The sequence below is a fragment of the Hetaerina americana genome, unplaced genomic scaffold (assembly GCF_022747635.1).
Source record: "Hetaerina americana unplaced genomic scaffold, ioHetAmer1.1.p SCAF_7, whole genome shotgun sequence".
In the NCBI taxonomy this organism is placed as follows: domain Eukaryota; kingdom Metazoa; phylum Arthropoda; class Insecta; order Odonata; family Calopterygidae; genus Hetaerina; species Hetaerina americana.
The window spans coordinates 13,357,441-13,379,750 of record NW_027287316.1 but is presented as its reverse complement, the minus strand read 5'-3'; the positions used below and the strand labels follow the sequence as shown (position 1 = coordinate 13,379,750).

Here is a 22,310-nt window from a genome sequence, read left to right as displayed (position 1 = left end):
TATCATCAACTTGGCAGAATTGTTTATTAAAACAATTTGCTATGTTATTTGGATTTGAAACAGCAATATCCTTAAACTTTATGAAAGGTGGCGGCTGTTGAGTGGGGTTGTTATTCGTCTGCTGCTTAATAACATTCCATGCAGCTTTGCTTATATTATTAGATAAGGAGATACGCTGGTTGAAATAGTTTTTCTTAAATTCCTTGATTTGGCTTTTATAATTGTGCAGAAGTACTTTGTACTCATTATAAAGAGAAGGGTCAGAAAATTTACATTGGCGATGTAAATCTCTTACTCTAATACTCATGTCCATCAACTCCGAAGTGAACTTGACATTTTTCCTTTTACGATCAGCAATTATTGTTTTTAAAGGAAAGGAATGGTTAAAAATTAGTAAAAATTTGTTAAGGAAGGAGTTAAATTTAATATCAACTTCGGAAGTGCAATTTTCATCTTCCCAAATTATGCTTGCCAAATTCTTAAGAAATTCATCAATGCTGCTATCATTATAAAAACGTTTAGTGACAAATATTGGTACAGTTGATTTAAAACCGTTGAACATCACCTCAATATCAAGGACGCAATGGTCAGACAGATAACTAAATACAGTATCACACAAAATCATCTTATTTGGTATGTTAGTTACAACTAAGTCAATAAGAGTAGAAGAATGAGAAGTTACCCTTGTAGGGACATTATTAATTACTGCTAAGCCAAAAGATTGAAGCAAGGCACCAAGTTCTTCAAGTTGGATAGAGGGACTTAATAAGTCAATGTTAAAGTCACCAAAGATTATTAGGTAATTAACATTACCACTTAACACGAATTGAATATTGTCACTGAATTCCTGTAAGAAAGAAATGGAAGAGGCACTTGGAGATCTGTACGTCACAACTACCCCTAGACTGAGCTTGTTTGATCTTAAAATAACTGCTGCACATTCGTGGACTTTTTCAACGTTGTGTCTTGTCTTCATAAGTGAGAAAGACAATGAAGGTTTGCAATAGATTGCAACACCTCCACCTCTGTTATCCTGTCTACAAAACGAAGCTGCAAGCTTCATGTCATTGATAGCATAGCGTTGGATTTCGTCACTTAATAGCCAATGTTCTGTTACTAATAAAACATCACTCTTCTTTTCTTGGAGAAGGACCTCTAAATCAGTAGTCTTATTCCTGAGAGATCGTATGTTTAGATAAAGAAACTTAAGCAAGTTTCCATCCACTCCTAGTCACTTAGAACTCGATCTAGTTTTCACAGGAGTGCGTCGCTGCGACAACCCAGGTGGGACCGCCAAGGGTAGTTCAGCATGGTTTTCCTCAACACCATCCGCAATTCCCGTCGATACATTTACCCTATCACTACGGGCGAAGGGCTTGCGAAAAAAAAATCGCTTTATACATGCACCTTGGGGCCATAGTTCACAATTGAGTAATTTATCGAGTAGAGTTAAATCAGCCCCAATCTTAAAAGAAACACTGTTTTCACTTCTTTTCACTTCTTCACATACAAACTCCCTATCGGTAAATTTGCGCCGTAGGAAACCTAATATTTCGCTGGTAGTAGTATTTACATGAATGCGCCCGAGAAATATCCAGGCTCGTCTTGGGATCGCCGTGAAGGTTTCCTCTTCCATGTTAGACCCAAAAACACAATAATTGTGTTTATTTTTGGGCTTGTGTTCTTTGGATGAGCTCGTCGACTCCTGATTTGCAGCGCTAGTACGTTTTTGGGTATTGTCCGTTTGCTGGTTTCGTACCTGTTGATTTGCTCTCCTTTTCTTTCTGGAGATGACTTCTTGGAAGCCATCGTTCACAGGATCGTCAGCTTTACTTTGATTATTGCTATTTAAGACAGAAGTATCACCAATAATTCCAATTTCTGCATTCTCGGATTCAGCATTTCTCCCTTGCGGGAGAATATCAATAATCGCCTGGGGAACAGGAACAGCTCCAGATTCAGACAAAACGTTGGTATCCCCTCGTTTAGGAATGTTCGTGGAGACATGCAGCTTCTCGGCTATGCATACACTGCTGACTTTTCCCTGGGTTAAACTGTTTAATTTCATTTTAAGGTGCTCCACTTCTGTTGCAAGTACAGTTACCGTGTCGGCCATCTTGAAAACCGCACGAAGTTTGTTGACATTGCAATTTGGACATGACCAGAAAAGTGATTGGTTTTCTTGGACGACTTTAAAACTGAGCTCATTCAACTTTGAGCATTTAAGGTGAAAATAGTTCAAACATATCTCGCAAAGGACAAGTTTTTCCGTCATTTCGAGGCTGTCATAGCAGGAGCCGCACTTGTTTACGTCTACACCGGACGCCATATTATATAATAATTTTTTTAGGTTTTATAGATTAGATTTGGTTGGAATTATTGATAGCTTTGAAGCACAGTTATTCAGAAAAACAACTTTTTAACCACGGACGAAGTGTGTCCGGTACCGGGGGCAGCCACATCCGTTCCACCAATGCTTGCATGCCTTTAGCGGAATGTTTATTCGCGGTTCTCATCTGTGTGAATTCCACGATTAGGGTGGTCATTATGAAGGATTTGAAGCTCGGAAAGAGCCGAAAGTTCAAGGTGATCAGATTTATGTCGGTAATGGCACCACCACCGAACACGTCCTAGGTTTTATAGATCTTTTTTAGAGCTTCCCATTCTCTGATTTTATCGTTGCATCCAAGGATGAGATGCGCGACGTTGTCTATTCGACCGCATGACGGACAAAGGGGCGAATCGGCTAGCTGAAGGTGGTGCCTCACTTCCCTCGTCATGACTGTGTCCGCGATTAGGTTAAACATTCCACTACGTGGAATGTGTGGACGACATCGTTCGCCCTGCTGGTCGCCCAGTTTTTCCAAGAAATCTTTTTGATGTATTTTTTTGCTGCTCGGTAAGCGCTCTGACATACAGGGTCTTCACCCGAATTGCTTCTCCATCTCGCAGGAGAGAAGCGACCTTTTTCGTTTCATCAAATGCCCTCCGGTGGCATACGTCGCGCGCGAGTTCCTGCCACGCGTCGTCACCGCCGAGGATGCGCAGGCTAAGCTTCGCGTAGACCACCTTCGACTTTAGAGCTGTATCGGTTAAATTGAGACCACCCTGCTCAAACGGGCCATAGAGCTGGTTTCGGGACACTTTCTTTACGTAGCCATTCCAGATCATTTGGTTGGACACTAATATAGTATGCATTGTATTTAGTGGGTAAGAGCCATAGATGGGCCACATACCATATCCTTGGGAAGACAATCTGATTGAGGAGGCGGACGCGGGTCACGATCGGGAGGGAAGGGAGTGAAAGCACTCCATTTTACATGATGGTCAATAATTCCCCAGTTTCGCTCAATCGTGGGAGCCAACTCCTTCTCCCACCAGAACCCCAAGATTTTGAGCGAGGGCGCTTCTGACCAACCGATGGAGGTCGGGGGCCGGTCGCCCTTCAGCAGCAAAAACCCGGATTTCCGGTTGAGGAAGATACCACCCTGCTCATATGACGTTAATAGTCGTTGGCTAGAGCCATGTGGGACGGGTCGTCCACGAATAGGGTTATGTCGTCAGCGTATGCGACGCCCAGGCAGACGGCGCCGTGACGACGTACCCCGATTCCTTTGCTCTGTAGTCGTCTGAGTATGGGGTCTAAGGCAAGGGCGAACAGCAGCATTGACAGTGGGCAGACCTGCCGAACGGAGTTACTGACGAGACTATGTTCCGTTATAGAGTATGTTCCGTTATACATCGTTGATAAGGCACGAATGAAGTACTCGGGGAAGGCCATCGTGTTGAGCACGGTGAGAATCCATTCGATCCGGACCAGGTCAAATGCTTTCTCAAGATCGATAGCCAGCAGTGATAAAAAACTATCGCCATACAAGGGCGCGGAAAAAATTATGTCGCGAATTTAAAGTGCTGCATCGAAAATGTTTCGCGTTTTCGACACGGCGTACTGGGATGGAGAGAGGACGATGTCGGCAGCAGCCGTCATTCTACATCGTAGGACGTGCGCCAATATTTTATAGTCTGCGTTTAAAAGGGCGATTGGCTTGAAGTCGTTGAACGACTTTGGCCGCGTCTTCTTTGGTATAAGCGTTATCACGGTGGTCCTCTGACTTGCAGTCAGAGAGCCGCTAGCTAAAATGCAGTTAAAAAGGTGGGTTAAAATAGGTTTTAAAACATCCCAGTACGCTAAATAAAATTCAAAGGGTAGGCCGTCCAAGCCGGGTGCTTTGCCCTTCGGGAACATGGAGGAGACGCAGTCCAGTTCGTCTGAACTTATGTCTCGACAAAAATCCTCTTCTTGATCTGTGGAAAGCGTAGGGAGAGGGGGTGTCTCTCCCTCCTTCCATGGAGAATACCTGTTAAAGGTGTTTTGAAAGTGCCGGCCCGCTTCCCTAAGGAGGTCGGTGTCACCAGCGGCAGATTCTCTGACAGGGATTCTGTCTATATCGGAGCCAGAGTTGGATTTCATCCAGCGCCGAAGCTCAGATAGCGTTAGGGGGCCCCCTTTATCCGTGTTCAGTTCTTTTTGCCACTGTTGGGGAGCGTATTTTTGGAGCTCGTGGCCCAGGATAATTTTTTTTAGGGACGACACTTGGGCGTGGAAACCCTCCGGCGCCACAGCCTTACGCAGGAGCTCTTCCAGCGCTCGGCGGTAGAAGGAGATGGTGTAGTTCTTTTCCCTACGCCACTCGAAAGTTTGCCTTTTGATGTGGGTGACAATGCGGGGTTTGAAAACCTCGTCCCACCATAGAGCGAGGTTTGCACCGAAACGGAGTGCCGCGATCAGTGCACACATCCGGGTGCGGACAGAATCACGACGAGTCGCGTCCTCCAACACGCGGAGGTCCATGCGCCACACGGAGCCGCAGCGGTGGACGTGTGCAACCGGGGTTGTGTCCGGGCACGTAACTCTCATGATCACTGCGCAGTGATCAGAGAAGGACACAAGGAGGGTGTCCACTGTCTGGACATCATTCTTTAGGGATGCCGAGACGAAGAGGTAGTCAATCCGCGTCCGAGAGTTAGGCCCTGATCGCGTGAAGGGGGGCGGGACCGGCGCAATAAGAACGCACTGCGTCAATCGCTCCAATGGAGTCGAGCATCAGTGAGAGCGCCCGGCTTGGATAGTATGTCACCTTATCCCTGTTCGAGGCATTATCCTCTCGGCGGTAGATAGTGTTAAAATCTCCGCCCAATATGGCCTTCCCCGAGAAGGAATACAGGTAGGGGAGGAGAAGTTCATTGAAATGTTTCGCGCTCTGCCCTCGCGCGCTCACCGGAGGGTGCGTAAAGGTTTGTGATATGGATACCATTCACGATAACGGACGTTATTCGGCCCGAGGGGTGGCGGCGAACATGAGAGAACGGAATGCCATTTCGGACTAGGGTGGTGGTGACAGAATGACTTTCGGCGAAATTGCCGATAGCCTGAAAGATGTTCGCATCCCAGACTATGTCCTCCTTTACCTCTTGAAGGAGGATTACATCAGCCCTAAGGTCGCGGAGAAAACGTTGGAGGGCTGCAATTTTTAAAGCGCTATAAAATCCAGCGAAATAATATTCATTGGTGGAATTAGAGGACAGCTATGGGCACCGGACATCACTTACCAGAGTCCTGGTCATGGCTTACGTCGCTTCGGTCGCGGCTCGAACCCGGGCGACGAGCGCTTCGCGGGACGCTTCGTCCGACGGGTCGACAATCGAGGTCTCGAGTTGTCACCGCATACCTCCCCTCCGACCTCGTCCGAAGAGGAAGACCCAGCCGTTGTCTCTACAAAGAGCGGGTTACTCGGCGGCATTCCACGGGGGGCCATCTTCGAGCGAGCAAAGCTGTTGGCCGTCCCAGCCCAGGAGGTGGCCTCAGGGGGGGGGTGGCGGACTGGTGGTCCTCTGCCGAAGGGGCCCCGTCGGGAGAAATTAGAGGAGATCGGTCGAATTGGTCCGCCTCTAGAAGAGCCCTGGGAAGATCGTCGACACCTTGTCTGTCCTCAAAGGAGAAGGACGATGGAATGTCTGCGATTGTTGACGTCGACAAGGTTTTACTCGTACATGTGTCAACTTCCGCGGCCGGTGATACTTTCTTGAGTTTCCGTGATACCGTAATCGAGGGGCCCGCCGTTGAGGAAGGGGGACAGTCGCAATCGGATACATCCTCCCCCGCTGTCACCCGTGATTCTCGGGGAGTTGGAAGCCCGTGAAGCAAGGATTGCGGGGAGAACGCGTCGTTGGCGTGGCCAGAGAAAGGAAGGACGCAGGATGATCCGTCCTCTTTTGACGGGGTCACGGAGATAGGGGCCGGTGGTCGTGAGTGTGTATCCGAGCTGGCAGGGACCGCAGCTTGATCGATGTTCGAAATCAGCAGTGCAGTGTCGTACGTCCTCTTCTTCTTCGGATCCCTGCCTTCCGTTGACGACTTTCGCTCCCTCTGAAATTTCCCTCCAAGTGGAGGGGGATGCGGGGGTTCGGCGGGAACAGCTGGGGGCGCACCCTCGATAAGTATCAGGGACCGCGCCCTCTCCTCCACAGCCATCTCGGGCTCATCTATCTCCTCGGCGGTGTTCGGATTGGAGGCCAAAAACATTGCCTCCGCATAGCTCTTCCCTCCCTGGTTCCGAGGGCACGTCTTGCGCTCGTGGCCTTCTTGGTTGCAACGGGCGCAGGTGCGGCGTTGACCCTCGTAGATGATGATGGCCCGGTTGCCGCCGATGTGGAGGTACGAGGGGATATTTCTTTCGACCGTCATCCGCACCACTCTCGTACCTGTCAACACGCGCGCCATTTTGTCGCCCTCCCACCTGTTCTCCCACGAGCGATGGATTTTTCCAAAACGTTGAAGCTCGCCTGTTATATCTTCCAATGGGGTCTCCACGGGGAGACATAGAACCCTGACATTACAAGGGCTACCGGAGGTCTCGTCAATAGTAATAGTCGTCCTCGGATCATTTTTGGATGGAAACGGTAGTTTTCGTGGGATATTATCTAGAATCCTCTTCATAGTAGCTTCAGTTGCCAACTTCAGGAATACCAAATGGCAGTTATATCCAAATTGTATCGCCACAATCTCTTCGGGTGTGAGGCCCAGCGACCCTAGTGTAAAGAGGTGGACCTCCAACGGAGTAGGGGGCTTCGCCTTCTCATCAACTTGCAAGGCGAGCGTGTTTATGCGACGTACGACCATTTTGAAAGAAATCAAATGGAGCACGCCAGCGCGAAAAAAAGAGAAGAAGAGCGCACTGAAAGCACTCAAGAAAGAAAGAAAAAAAACACTCGTGTGCACTCCCTCCCCGCTACACGCACCCGGCAGTTGCAAATAAAAAGGAGCCAAAGCTCTACACCAGGAGTCAAGGTCAGTCTTGATCCAGTAAACAAAACAAAAGTACGGCCTTCCCGGCGGAAGAAGTCGAGAGTCAAACTGCACGCTTCTTGATGAACTAGGCGGTCAACCGCCCCTCGAAACAAAACACGATCGGAACCTCGATTACCGAGAGTTCGGCAGTGCCGCTCTCCAAACCCCGGCGGCCGAAGCCTCGGACGCCGGCGAATTTTAGACACTCGGTGAACACAGGCACGTCCTGCTATCGAGGCGTCCTCTTAAACTCTAAAAATTTTTTTAAATGATTTTTAATCTCAGAAATTGCTGCATTGAAATGCATATTAGCGGATGATTCCGTTAGAAATTACTGTTGTGGTATCTCCCGCAGTTTCTTTGGAAACAGAAGGTATGTTGATTTCGAGCTGAAAAAGACGTTTGACCTCGAAAACAACCAAACCTCCGGAATAATTTCGATACATGTATCATATCACATTGTTCACAATTTAATCAACTATAATATGGTAAAAACTAAAATGATAATTTTTGTAATAAGTTAGTTATTGCGCCTAATTACGAGGGTCATCCGGAAAGTAGTACCCGTTCGTGCCGCATGAAGTGCTGACGACGCGAGTAGCCGCTGGACGAGGTCAGATAGCTTCAGTGGCTTGTCTGCCTTCTCTGAGCCAAGTTGCGTGACGCTAGCATTGCCTGTGTTGTTTCTGTGATTGTTTACAATGTTTAAAAAAATTGAGAACGCCGCCAGTTGTGAAGTGAGGGCAGTGATTAAATTCCTCAATGCAAGAAACGTTCGCCCATGTGATATTCATCGCCAATTAAAGGAGGTGTATGGAGACAATGTAATGGACGAGTCGTCTGTTCGGCGGTGGTGTCGCAACTTCAACATGGGGAGGGGGAACACACACGACGATGAGCGTTCGGGGAGACCGTCTGTCATTACAGACCAACTGGTGAGCTCAGTTGACGAATTCGTGAGGAACGATCGGCGCGTCACAATTGATGACATCTGTGAGCATTTTCCCAATGTTTCTCGAACAATTGTTCATGAAATTGTTAAACACCATCTGCATTATGCAAAAATTTGTGCAAGATGGGTCCCTCGCGTATCTCAATGAGCTGGCGGCGAAGGACTATGCAGCAGGAATACAGAAACTTGTCACACGTTATGACAAATGCCTTAATTTGCTTGGAGATTATGTTGAGAAGTAGTTTAAAGTATCCTCTTTCAAATAAAATTTTTTATGTTTGTTAATATTTACTTTTGTGTCTTTATTTCACGAACGGGTACTACTTTCCGGATGACCCTCGTAGTTAAATTTTTTGCCCAAAACCGAGTGCGCGTCTGCGAGCGGCCTCTCAACTTATTTTCCTGGCCCTATCGATAATTCTACTATTCTAGACTTACTGACTGCTAATATAGACCCATAGAAACTATTATAAAATATATTTTATTAATTGCTGCAGTTACTGTCAACCGATGCAGTCATCCAATCACTGACACATTTCTCTAACATCGACCTCTTGTAAAATATTGGAACACATTATTGTCAGTAACATTATGACATGTCTTAATAGTAGCAACTAGCACTCTCTAGTTATTCTCTTTTTACGAGTGATGACTTAACACCCCCCCGCCACACGACCTTGAGCCGGCTTGTGGTGTACTATGCAGATGTAGAACTAAGACTTGCGGCTCTATGTCTAACAGAACTTTCTTTGATAACCTCGCTGAGAGCCAGCTTTTGTGAATAAAAATATTTTTCTATGAAAATCCTCTCAGCAATCAACTAGCCTCATAAAAAAAATTTCTCCCCACCCCCCAGGGAACACGCACCCTCCTCAAGCCATAGTTAAATCTTGTCCGATTTTCTGACCTTGACTGTTGTAAGCCAGACGGCAAAAATGACACTGGCGTTTTATCATGTTTTTTCTATTCCTTTCATTAAAAATTGTGCCTTGAACTCAAGAGAGTACCTGGAGAAACGGATTCCAGGGTAAGAAGTTATTTCATTACAGTGAAGAGGATTCGTACGAAAATGGTGGGCAATAGTTACGGAAAAGAATGGAGTAATATCATAGCGCACACTGGAACATACTCGTGTTCAGAGCCAAAGTTATAGCGAGTATTATGTTGTAACGTATCGTATTTCCACTCTCGCCAGCCGCACTCTTTTAATGATGGACGGGCATTGATTCCTGAACACTTAATTCATGATTCTATTGTGTTATTTCCACCATTACCTATGAATTGTTATTCCCCTTTGTCTAAAAAAACCCCCGCTCCTATCGTTCTCCATGTTACCTTGCGAAACGACCCATTTCATAACCCACCCCTATGTTGTTCTCTAGCTTCTGTTATGATGAGCTGCACAGAATTATTGCTTCATAAAAAATGAAAACATACACTCGGAAATCAGCTGGTGTTCGATAAATTTGTTAGTATTGTTGTTGGTGATAATATTATGAAAAACAATATTTAGCAATAGAATGCATTTCTGCCCGACAATGTGCAGGGATCTGAGTGAAGGACAATATTTTTCCGCTCTCCTAATCAACTACATCCTCCAATCCTGTCACGGGATCTTTAAACCGTCAAATTCAGGCGATAAGAGGTTTATTTTCCCATATTTATTGCGGTTGCTTTGGTGGCATAGTTTGACGTCTGACGGACGCACAGAGAGATGAAGGGCGCAAGATGTAGGGTTGAAAGCAGTGAAATTAAGTAATTACCTTGACTGAAGGCTAATGCCGGGAGGTAAATGACTATTGGAATGTACAGGAGCTGGAAAAAACAGAAAAACACACTATGAGAATATGCTGTTCGACATTGTAATTTTACATTAAATGAACGAAAATTTTCGTTTCATACTTCAAGCAATACTTACATGACTGATGATGAAAAGAAATGATCCCAGAACGCGAACCTTTTGGCTAAAACGGAGAGCCAAATACTGCAGAGAGTAAGGAGAAAAATAATTGAATTAGTACATGAAGAAATGCTAAGAACTGATTATATAGGATAGTAAAACATAATGGGTATTGGTAAAATATTAGCTCTTTTCATTTTTTAAAATTCGCTGAATTAAGTATTTTATCAAATTTAAATTATGATTCCAAAATTACCATGACCAAATTGAAAAAGTTAAGGTGTGGCCGATATATACACCTAGGTCTAATTATTCTCCTAGGTTTGAGGTAATTGTTTAATGTTTCCCAGTCATTCTGCAATGTTGCGTGCTAATCGCGTTGATAGCGAGGGAATACAAGGAGTGATCAAAAAAAGACAGGATTGATTTTATAACTTCTTTATTTCGACGGATACATCTCAATCGAACTTGCCACCTTGAAAGAGCATGTCTTGGCTGACGACAAGCCTTTGCCAACGTTTCTTCCAACTCTCGAACCCTGCACGGTTAGCGGCCTTAGGGATCCTCCTCAGGTCCGCCGTACAATTAGTTTTAATGTCCGCAGTAGAGTCGAATCGGCGCTCTTTCAAGATTGATTTTAACTTTGGAAACAAAAAAAGTCTGACGGAGCCACGTCTGGAGAGTAGGGTGGCTGCAACATCACGGTAGTTCCGGTTCTATCACGATTAGCGCCGTGTGAGCCGGCGCGTTATCGTGGTGGAAACGCCATACATTGTTTCTCCACATGCCCAGCCTCTTTTGACTAACTGCGACCCTCAGCCTCTTCATAACCTTTAAGTAGATATCTCTGTTGACGGTGTGACCTTGAGGGACGTATTAGTAATGAATCAGCCCTTGCCAGTCGAAGAAACACACCAGCATTGCATGCAGGACTTCTTTGGTCGCGGAGAATGAGGACCTTTCCACTGAGAAGACTGGGCCTTTGTCTCAACATCATAACCGTAAACCCAGGTTTCGTTGGTGTTAAGAAACTAGTGTCGGCATTGGCTCGATCCCAGAGTTCCCGACAAATGTCCGCACGTTTTTGTCTCTGTTAATGTAAGGTTAGTTAAGTCAGCACCCGCGTGACGAATTTTGATGCGACGCGCGTCATGCCCAAAATGTCGGTCAAAATTGTGCCACGGGATCCAAAACTAATGTTCACTTACTCGGCTATCTCCCTAACATTTATACGGCGATTTTCCGCACCATCCCATTCACCAATTTGACATGGTTGGAATCTGTCGAAGTGGAAGGCCGCGAATCTTAATATGTCGAGGTTCTGCCCGATTTAAAACGACTGTAACACTCAAAACACTGGCTTCGACTCATAGCTTCATTAACAAAGGCTTGCTGAATCATTCCAAACGTCTCCGTATCACTTTCGCCAAGTTTGAAACAAAATTTCACGCACACATGCTCCTTCCTCTAGTTCCTTCATTGCCGCGTGCCAGGTTAAGACACGTACCGCTGTTTCTTCGTAACGACTCGACGTAAAAAAACGCAACACCTCTCGTTTTAGTCGTCATGGTTGTGGCTAGATGGTGCACGGTGTCTTGTTTCGATCTGTTGAACGGTTTGCGCAGTAAAACAATCAGTCGGGTCACACGTTTTTTTTTATCACACGTTGTATTTGAAAAATCGAGCCTTTGTCCTTTGGGTGGATTCCACAAAATCATTAAGGATATTACTGTATGCTTATCAATCTTTCCCCTGCGCAAACCCGAGACCGACTCCACCTTGGTTCCTATGCAGGACGCAAAGGCTGCTTTGCGGAATTTGGTTCTGCATCAGTGGAAGGAGGCTTAGCGGTCTTTGGACAATAATAAACTCAGGGCAATAAAATCGGTCGTTTCACCATGGTCCTCTTCCATCCGGAACATTCGGAGGGAAGAGGTCATGATTACGCGCCTGAGAATAGGGCACTCTACCCTCACTCACTCGTACCTCTTTGCGGAGGTAAAAGAACAGCCCCGCTGCAATGAGTGCCTCCAACCTCTGACAATAAAGCATATCCTAACTGAATGTAGAACATACCAAAGGGCCAGAGACATGCTTCATATAAGGGGATACCTAAGTAATATTTTAGGGGATGACTCTGGGTTTATAAATCGAGTCTTTAACTTTTTTAAGGGCAACTGGTTTAATGAGGCAGCTATAGTTTTGGATGTCATAATTTTAATGCCTTTTGATTTTAACAATTATTTATTTATTTATGTATTTAATCGTATTTATTTATTCCTAATTAAAAAGGAATTGTAGTTTTGTCATGGGCGGTGCAAAATGACCTTAGCTGTCGACGCACCCTAAAACGCTCGAAACTACTACTTATCAATCTTTCTTCTCACAAACTCTTTATTTTTGATATCGTTCCCCATGACAGAGGATTTTGATACCTTTTTTCCGTGATCTGGGGTCAGTTTACTCACCAAAGGTGTTCAGATCGGGTTTTCTTAATATTTTTTATCGACAAATGGAACATATTAACCTCAATTTTTCTTTACAAAGTATCAATTTAGCCATTCTTTATTTTTTCAATAATATTTTCCCCCTTTTTTAGTCTTTTTTGGTATTTAGTTCAGTTGGTTTTCACAATAAGCCACTGTTAATCTCTCGCCTTTTACCTTCCCATTCGAGTGGATTTGACTAGAGAACCGTCAGCTATTGTTACTTAAGTGCGCACAGAAAGAATTATCTCATTAGAGATTAACCTTTTGAACTGCTATGCTGAAGTATTTGAGTAAATTACCCAAGAACGCTGGTGGGGTGACGGCTTTTTCGAACATTTCTGCTGGTTTAATGGATAGAATTCCAATACACCAAGAGCCCGATCGGGGTGATAAAACTCGTTCTTGGATCTTACAATCATCGAGAGTCGCAAGATTCCGCAGAAATTCTCCAAGCAGGTCGGGTGGTGAGGCTAGACGACCGATTCGTCTTGGAACGAGGCTAACATACCTCGTAAGATGTGGTGAGCTGCAGCTTGTGGATTACTGGGAGGAAGAAGACCCCGGTGACGATTGTGCTGAAGATGAGGCCAATGAGACCACTCCAGAACTGGGTGCCGTACGTGTACACCTCTGCCGGCATCCCCAGGAGCGTGATCCCCGACACCCAGCTGCGAAGGAGAGAGAAGTGGTTCCCACGTAAGACCTCACTCGTTAGTTGTCGACGTTCGCAGTTGGCAAAACGAAATCGTAGCGTATTTTAAAAATAGTCTCAATGAGCACCAAGCAATAGCAAAAGAAGTATGAAAATTGGAGAGTTTGCAACATATGTTTGATTATCGACCTCAACCTTGTGGACATTCACCTTTAGGAATAAGATAAACTTCGCGAAATTCACAAAAAAATATAAGCACAATACTACTGGTTTCATCAAATTGATGAAACTTCAGGTTTATCATCTACTTTTATATTCTTAAAGCTCCGTCTGTGCATTACGTAACCATTTAACCAGCTCCCCACTTTCATCTCTAGCCGCATTAACTGCAACAAAAGTTGAATAGCAATAGAAATAGCCTTTGAAATCCATTCGCATTGCTTTATTTCTCTGCGCTAATTTTACAGTATTCCAAGGCAACCATAGGGAAATGTGAAAGCATTCTATGTTAGGGTGTACATTATTAATTATAGCTTTCATGTATTTTGCACGTCCCTGCTCATCATCGCGTGCTATTATCACGAGGATTGATATGTAGAAGCTTTCCCATATATATCCCATCCCCTCGGCCAATCCCCTCCCTCATAGCCACTGGCACCAACTTTTGCCATTACTTATTTCCCATAGTTCATCCTCGGTTTACCTCCTTGCTTCTTCAATAATTATGTAAGCAAACTCTAGGTATTGTTTTTATACGTAAACTGGCCAAAACACTAGTGTCTTTCAGGGGCGCTGAAATATCTTTCTACGGAATGAAAGGACCACATCATGTATTTCATCCCAAATATATTCAGTTTTCATCTTTTGCTTAGAGTACTGCTGAAACCTTGGCATTCAAAAAGCTTATCATAGGTACGAATCAAAGGTGGGAAAAGAAATCATCATAGAAAGCGCAAGAGAGTAAGTTGATGGGACGTAGGCATATCACGTGAATGGAGGAAAAGTGCGTGGGAAAAAGGGTGTTGTTGATGGGATTGGAGATGGGAAGTGGGAGACGGAGATTCAAGGTGCAAGGGGAGAAGTGGTGAATGGTTAGAAGGGAACTGTTTATCGTGGGGTGCGAAGGGCAAAAGAATGATGTGGAGGATGTTGGCCACTTTCGGTGACTCCATGAATGGGGATGGGAAAAGTTGTGGAAGAAGATGAACTTTCCGTTGCTGTAAACCTGACACGTATATACAAATCTTCCTTTCCAGAGGGTTTAGATTCCGAACCGGATACGTTCGGTTTTCCCAGAAATCAGCGAATATAAACCCCCTCCCCCTTCCCAAGAGGACTGTCAAGGGTAGAGGGAATGAGTGGCCTCACCTGGCAATGAGCGACATGGTGACGGGGAAGAGGCCCATGGTCTTGCCGCCCATCAGGTACTCCTGGGTCGTGTTCTGCTTCTGCTTGGCGAAGAAGGCGAAGTACACCCCGATGATGGCCGAGGCCACAAGCATGAGGCCGAAGAGGACGTAGTCGATCGGTGAGAAGGCAATTGTGGGTCCCCGGAGGTCATCGCCGTGGGGGGCTGGGGAGGGAGCCCACGGAGTGGACGGGGCAGCGATGCTCGATGCCATCGCGGGCCAAAACTGGTCACCAGATTCCCTCCACTCTTGGTTTGTCGAGGACCTTGTCATTGGAAATCAATGGGCAATAAAGATCCCCGTTCACTGTTTTTTACTGGATTATGAGTATGTTTTCAGCAATGTTAAAAATATTTAAATACGGGGGCAGATGTCGCCACTGGCGCTGCTAAATCGTGGAATAGTCCTATATTTTATCGTTTAATAAGTTAACCAACACATCCTCCTCATTTCGAGGTCAGTTGACGTTAAATCGGGCTAAAATTTCTTCCTAAGGTTAGTTTTTTTTTATTTTCTTAGGAATTTTTGGTACGTGCCGACTTTTGCTTTCAAATAAACGAGAATCTCTAAAATTGATTCCCGTTTTCCCCGACAAAGGATTTGGAGGCTTTGGATTCTGGACGTCAAGTATTATAACTGGCCTAAAATTCAGATTTGCTTTATTTCTGTAAATGCGAGAAACCAAAATTACTGGACGAGCAGGATTTAATTGCCAAGGGAAAGGAGTAACCTAGTTACCATTGCTATTACATCGGAAGGAGTTTTCTGCAAGTAAGTCGGTCGGTCCTTCTTTATTGGAAGTTGTAAACATGGACTCTGAACATTCGATTTTCTTCTGATTTCATCTCTTCTTGGTTTGAGTGAAATTATTTATTATCTAGTGAGTAAATGTTTCATGGAAGTAACTTATAAATCGCGTGATTTCTTACTGTTCATAAAATAAATTACATAATATCTCGGATATAAAAATAAACAAATTTGCGATCGAGATAAATTCACAGTCAACCTATAAACCGTTTCGTAGTCAAATCGTGGTTGTTGGTGGTAACGGAAAAGTATGTCCCTCCTCTCAGAACGAGGAGGAGGAAGATCATCACACGCTTCCCTTCGTTTCCCGCTACTTGTCCCGTTCCAAGCGAAGCTACCAACTAAGAGGCAGATTAGACCACCCGAAAAGAATAAAGTTGAAAGGAATAGGATGCTACACAGGAAACCTGGAAAATTCTGCCGTCCCTTCTCGATTCGCGATTACAATAGTGAGTAGATAAAGTCGCTGGGGGATTATGCTCAGAGTACCCGATTGCCGCCCTTCGTTCTCTTTTCGAACAAGTCTAATTTACGGTCAGAGGCAGAAGAAGGGCCGATATTCCTGAGGCTATCGCCCCCTGTCCCCACAGGAAAGAGGTCCCTCCTTACCTGTGTGTTGGATGATTCTGCGGAGGGGACCTTCGGTGACGAGCGGCGGGGAGGAGGCTCTTCGCCTGGGTAGAGACGCGGGCACGACTGAGACGCGGCCGGCCAACGAACGTCTCTCCGTCTCCGGCCCTCCCCTTTCCTCTCCCCCCCTCCCAGGGGGCGTGAGTCTTCCATTTCAATCTTCACGGGCGCCCCTCTGTAATCAACCCATTCTCCTGGGAGAACTAGGGCTCCTCCGCTGCTCAGGCGGCCTCCGCACGGTGGACACCTCTCGCCTAACATGCACACCCCTCCGTCGACCCCGATGGAGAGGGAGAGTGGGGGAGACCTGTGTGCGAGCATATCGTCAACTCCGCGGGGGTTTTTAGAGAAAAAACTCATAATCGATTTGCCAGGTATGAAATATTAACATTTGTTCGAAAAAGTCATAAAAAATGGATTAATTATTTTAGACTTGATGATGTGATAAGGGATTCGGAAAATCAGAGTGAGAAGCATGCTCTACTTTTGAGGATTTACAGCGAATGGAGCTTCTTTCAGGCTGACGCGTTTACTATCACTGCCATAAAATTAAATTTTACGAGGGTTCGTAAAGACCTGTTTCTCATGAGAGAAAAGGTAAGATAGGAGTTAAACGTGAATTCTTGCACCTTAGTTTAAGGGAAATTTGATTTTACCATTTAAAATTGAAAATGAAGTATTGGTCAGGTGAGTAATTCGACCGACTGCCAATCCCAAGACCGCGGGTTCGACTCGGCATTCCTCGGACACCTAGTGTCACCACTGCTGATTCGGGCGATGGCTAACCTGATGACAAGCCAGAGTCTATGCCTATGCAGATCTCAGGGTAACCTTGACCGCCGGAAGACAAATTTAATTAATCGGACTCCTGATTTAAACGTCACACCTCTCTATCATATTTCCATCGAAACGTGTGAGATTGTGGTGTATAGTATTTCTGCTAATCTTATGGATCGTAAATTTTCGAAGGACTGGTCGAGTAAATTCAGAAAAAAGGTACATTTTGTTGGAGAATTGAAATCATTAAATGACTATTCACCAATAGAAAGGTTGCTCACGGGCCTAGAAAAGACTTTGCCTTAGAATTAATCTCGGAAAACAACTATTAAGGAAATTTGAGTATCATAATCCCGGAAATAAGTGGACTTATGGAACCATGAAATGGTCGTTATAGGTTTCTTCGCAAAAGATAATAGATATGTCCCTCCTTTTCAAACGAATTGCTTTGTATTTGCCCCCTCGCTGTTCCGGAAAGAGAAAATCAGCAGTGACTCAGCAAAGGTTGCAACGAGTCAAAATAACGGGCATTCTCATTAAGACGGGACTTCAGCATTGATCTCCAAAAGCCTGAAGTCGAGTGGTATTCATCGATATCCTTCGAGGTCCGCAGACACTACGAAGGCCTTAAACCCTTTTGACGAACGGTATCAGAGAAAGTAGTGTCATCAAAATGCTAGTTGTCGGAAAATTTTCGTTATCACCAAGACTCATGTAGATCAACGTACTTGAAAATCTAACGTCCTATTGCTCTACTATTCCTGACCCATTGCTCTACTATTTTGTTGATGGGGAAATTACCATTCTCATTTATCGCTGCAACATTGGTCGTGTGAAAATGTAAATTTTGGAATGGAGAGCCTAGGAAATAATTTTTTGAAATGAAATTCTAATATTATGTTTGACTTGGTAAATGTAATTGTCAAGACGTAATCAGTGGTGAGTAATATATATATATATATATATATATATATATATATATATATATATATATATATATATATACAGATTTAGATTTTTAGAATATAGAAACACAAAGAAATGACACTCACAATTTGTTATTTGACGTTTCGACAGCACGGCTGTCGTCTTCAGAATGGCGTTCTCGGGGAAGAGCGGAGAGGATGTGCGGGTGAGAGGTGGGGGAAGGAGAGGTAAAGGGACCAATAGGAAATGAACAAGGGGGTGGGGGGATATGTAGGCAGCCAATTGATGCATTCAGTGGGCTTGGTTCAGCCCGGGCGGTTTGAATGATTGGGCCACCCAGATATGCGCCATCTCGCGGGTTCTCACCTCTATTATACTTGCAGATTTGGGAAGGATTTCAATCACCGAAACGGAGAAGCAGTCGTCAAAAGATTGATTGTGGGAAGCGGTGTGAGTAGGGATGGGATAATTAAGAAAAGTGGGAGATTTGGTGGAATATCGGTGGTTATTCATGCGGAGGGAAAGTGCGGTCGTGCATTCGCCCACGTAGAAGGCCGGGCAGAAGTTACAGGAGAGGCGATATACTACCTTGATCAAAAAGTTCCCGGAATAACCACCGTGTGGCGCTCCCATCGTTCCGATTTGAGTTCTGTTTTTTTTGTTAAATTGGTACATCTGTTGTTGATATTCCCTTTAAATCTTAGTGTCATAACTTGACATTTGCAAAAGTTACGTAGCCAAGAGTACATCTATCTCTGTGTGTGTTGGCGATTTTTTACAATTGCAGAAATGGATTTAAATTTGCAACAACGAACTTGTATTAAATTTTGCGTAAAAAACGGATTTAGTGGCGCACGGATGTTGGAAATGTTGGAAATGTTGGAAAAGTGTTTCGGCAACGATTCTCTAAAAAAAACGGTCGTTTACCAGTGGCACGAGCGGTTCAGAAGTGGTCGTGAGTCAATCGAAGATGATGAACGCAGTGGTCGACCATCGACATCGAAAGTCGGTGAAAAAATTGATAAAGTAAAAGAAATGTTGGTCAATAACCGCAAATTAACCATCAGAGAAATAGCGGAGGACTTGAACATTGCCTATGGATCCGCCCAAGACATTGTGGTTAATGATTTGGGTTTCCGTCGTGTAGCAGCAAAGTTGGTGCCAAAAGACCTCAATTTCATGCAAAAAAGAGACCGTGTTGACGTCGCAAAAGACATGATTTGCGAGGCTGAATCCGATCCCACATTCATCAAAAGGATCATTACTGGAGACGAGACGTGGGTTTATGAGTACGACACGCAATCCAGACATCAGGCAAGTGAATGGCGTTCACCAAATGAGCCGAGACCTAAAAAACCACGTCGTTTTCAGTCAAAAAAGAAGGCAATGCTGACGGTTTTCATGGATTACAACGGTGTAGTGCATCATGAATTTTTGCCAGAAGGCCAGACAGTAAACAAAGAGTATTATTTGGGCGTTATGAGACGTTTGCGTGAAGCAATTCGCCGAAAGAGACCAGAAATGTGGGCAGAAAACTCGTGGATTTTGCACCATGATAACGCACCGTCGCACAGTGCTATCATTATTCGTAATTTTTTGACGAAAAATGCAACAAATACCATCCAACAGCCACCGAATTCACCTGATTTGGCTCCCTGTGACTTCTTTCTGTTCAATCGAGTTAAAAAACCATTATAGGGAACGCGTTTTAGCAGCCGAGAGGAAGTAATGGAAAAATCGCAGGAAGCACTGATGGACATACCGAAAACCGAATATAAAAAATGTTTCGAGGATTGGATCAAGCGCTGGCATAAGTGTGTTGCAGTCGATGGGGATTACTTTGAAGGGGACAATATAGATTTAGATGAATAAACTTGTATTTTTAATTTTCTGAATAAATTCCGGGAAATTTTTGATCAAGGTAGTATAATATTTTTTGAGGTACAGGTGGCGAGGGGTTGGGAGTTGGTACTGAGTGAGGGGGAGGGTCTTAAAAGATGACAGCATTTGCAGCGTGGGCGGTTGCATGGTGCGGATAGGGGCGGGGGAGAGACGGGGGTGCTTGAAGTTGGATTTGTGGACTTGAAGATGTCTCGCAAGTTCGACGGGCGTTTAAACGAAACAGAGGGACAGTGTGGGAATAAAAGTGATGTGGACTGAGGGTTGTTAATAATTGGGAAGACGTCACGGATTAAATGTTTAATTTTGTGTGTTCCGCGGAAGAAAGTGGTGATTAGATTAGGGCATTTTGGGCGGTTTGGTTTGGGGAGGGGAGTGTGTTGGGTTGGCGGTTTGAGTGTTATTGATTATCGAGTAAGCGCCTTCCGTTTAGACTGCAACAATTCATACAATTTGAATGGCCGAGGCACGTGATGGAGGCATGCATTCGCCCACGTGGCCTGTGATAGTGCGTACTTGTAATCGTAGTTAGAATTTTCCGATCTGTGAGAACTGGATTCTGATATGCGCTGAACAGAGAAGGTTTTTGGGTCTTATGCTGTGACTGGTTCGGTACTTGTCACATCACCGAAAAACTTCACACCCAATCACAGTTGATGGGCCTGCAATTGGGAGGTGAAGTTATATCATCCGGCGCTGATAATGCGAGAGATCAACGAAGTATTGACAATCGGTTTGATACTATTTAAAAATGGCGGAGAAGGAAAAGTATACATTCTGCGTGCTTTTTGTATATATATATATATATATATATATATAAACCTTACAATATATTTCGTAGATTTCGCACTGGATAACACGATTTCCTTAGCATTATCCGCATATATATATATATATATATATATATATATATATATATATATATATATATATATATATATATATATATATACACACACACACTCGTGTATATACGAGGGTCATGCGGAAAGTAGTACCCGTTCGTGCCGCATGAAGTGCTGACGACGCGAGTAGCCGCTGGACGAGGTCAGATAGCTTCAGTGGCTTGTCTGCCTTCTCTGAGCCAAGTTGCGTGACGCTAGCATTGCCTGTGTTGTTTCTGTGATTGTTTACAATGTTTAAAAAAATTGAGAACGCCGCCAGTTGTGAAGTGAGGGCAGTGATTAAATTCCTCAATGCAAGAAACGTTCGCCCATGTGATATTCATCGCCAATTAAAGGAGGTGTATGGAGACAATGTAATGGACGAGTCGTCTGTTCGGCGGTGGTGTCGCAACTTCAACATGGGGAGGGGGAACACACACGACGATGAGCGTTCGGAGAGACCGTCTGTCATTACAGACCAACTGGTGAGCTCAGTTGACGAATTCGTGAGGAACGATCGGCGCGTCACAATTGATGACATCTGTGAGCATTTTCCCAATGTTTCTCGAACAATTGTTCATGAAATTGTTAAACACCATCTGCATTATGCAAAAATTTGTGCAAGATGGGTCCCTCGCAAGCTTACAGATGAGCACAAAACCAAGCGTATGGCTGCAGCACTGACGTTTTTGGGACGTTATTCTGATGAAGGAGACTCTTTCTTGACTCGCATAATTACTGGTGACGAAACATGGGTTTGTTATGCATCACCTGAGAGTAAACGACAGTCAATGGAGTGGCATCATGCTCATTCACCAAACAAACCAAAAAAATTCAAGACAGTTCTGTCCACCAGGAAACTCATGGCAACCATTTTCTGGGATCGACGAGGTGTATTGCTTATTGATTTTATGGCCCGTGGAGACACTATTAATGCCAATGCGTATTGTGAAACATTAAAGAAATTACGGCGGGAAATACAAAATCGGCGGCGAGGTCTATTGTCTACTGGTGTCATTCTCGTTCATGACAATGCCAGGCCTCATGCAGCTGGGATAACACAAAAACTTTTGCAGCAATTCAAATGGGAAACTTTCGACCATCCACCGTATAGCCCGGACTTGGCCCCTTCAGATTTTCATCTCTTTACAAAGCTTAAAGACTTTTTGGCAGGAAAAAGATTTGACAGCGATGAAGAACTTAAAGGAGTGACCCTGTATCTCAATGAGCTGGCGGCGAAGGACTATGCAGCAGGAATACAGAAACTTGTCACACGTTATGACAAATGCCTTAATTTGCTTGGAGATTATGTTGAGAAGTAGTTTAAAGTATCCTCTTTGAAATAAAATTTTTTATGTTTGTTAATATTTACTTTTGTGTCTTTATTTCACGAACGGGTACTACTTTCCGGATGACCCTCGTATATATGCGGATAATGCCAAGGAAATCGTGTTATCCAGTGCGAAATCTACGAAATATATTGTAAGGTTTATTTACATGCAAGAATTTTCAGCTTTCTTGTTTCAGCAAATTTTATTGAATGGGAATGGTAACTCGTAATACTACTAGCCGTATTTTTTTTATTGGAACACCTTACCTGCAAAAATATTCGAGCCCTTTCCTAACAGAGTGTATA

General features: G+C 44.4%; 1 protein-coding gene across 1 annotated transcript in view; it reads right to left on the bottom strand.

Moving 5' to 3' along the window:
- The window catches only part of LOC139696467 (sodium-coupled monocarboxylate transporter 1-like), a 51,349-nt gene extending 35,092 nt beyond the window's left edge, over positions 1–16,257 (bottom strand). Inside the window, exons 1-5 of the mRNA XM_071595251.1 lie at positions 16,167–16,257; positions 14,710–15,015; positions 13,198–13,357; positions 10,219–10,284; positions 10,064–10,115 (exon numbers count right to left, since the gene is read on the bottom strand). Of these exons, the coding sequence (XP_071451352.1) occupies positions 10,064–10,115; positions 10,219–10,284; positions 13,198–13,357; positions 14,710–14,963 (532 nt within the window). The 5' untranslated portion in view covers positions 14,964–15,015; positions 16,167–16,257. The remainder of the gene's footprint in view (positions 1–10,063; positions 10,116–10,218; positions 10,285–13,197; positions 13,358–14,709; positions 15,016–16,166) is intronic.
- Positions 16,258–22,310: the final 6,053 nt, after the last annotated feature.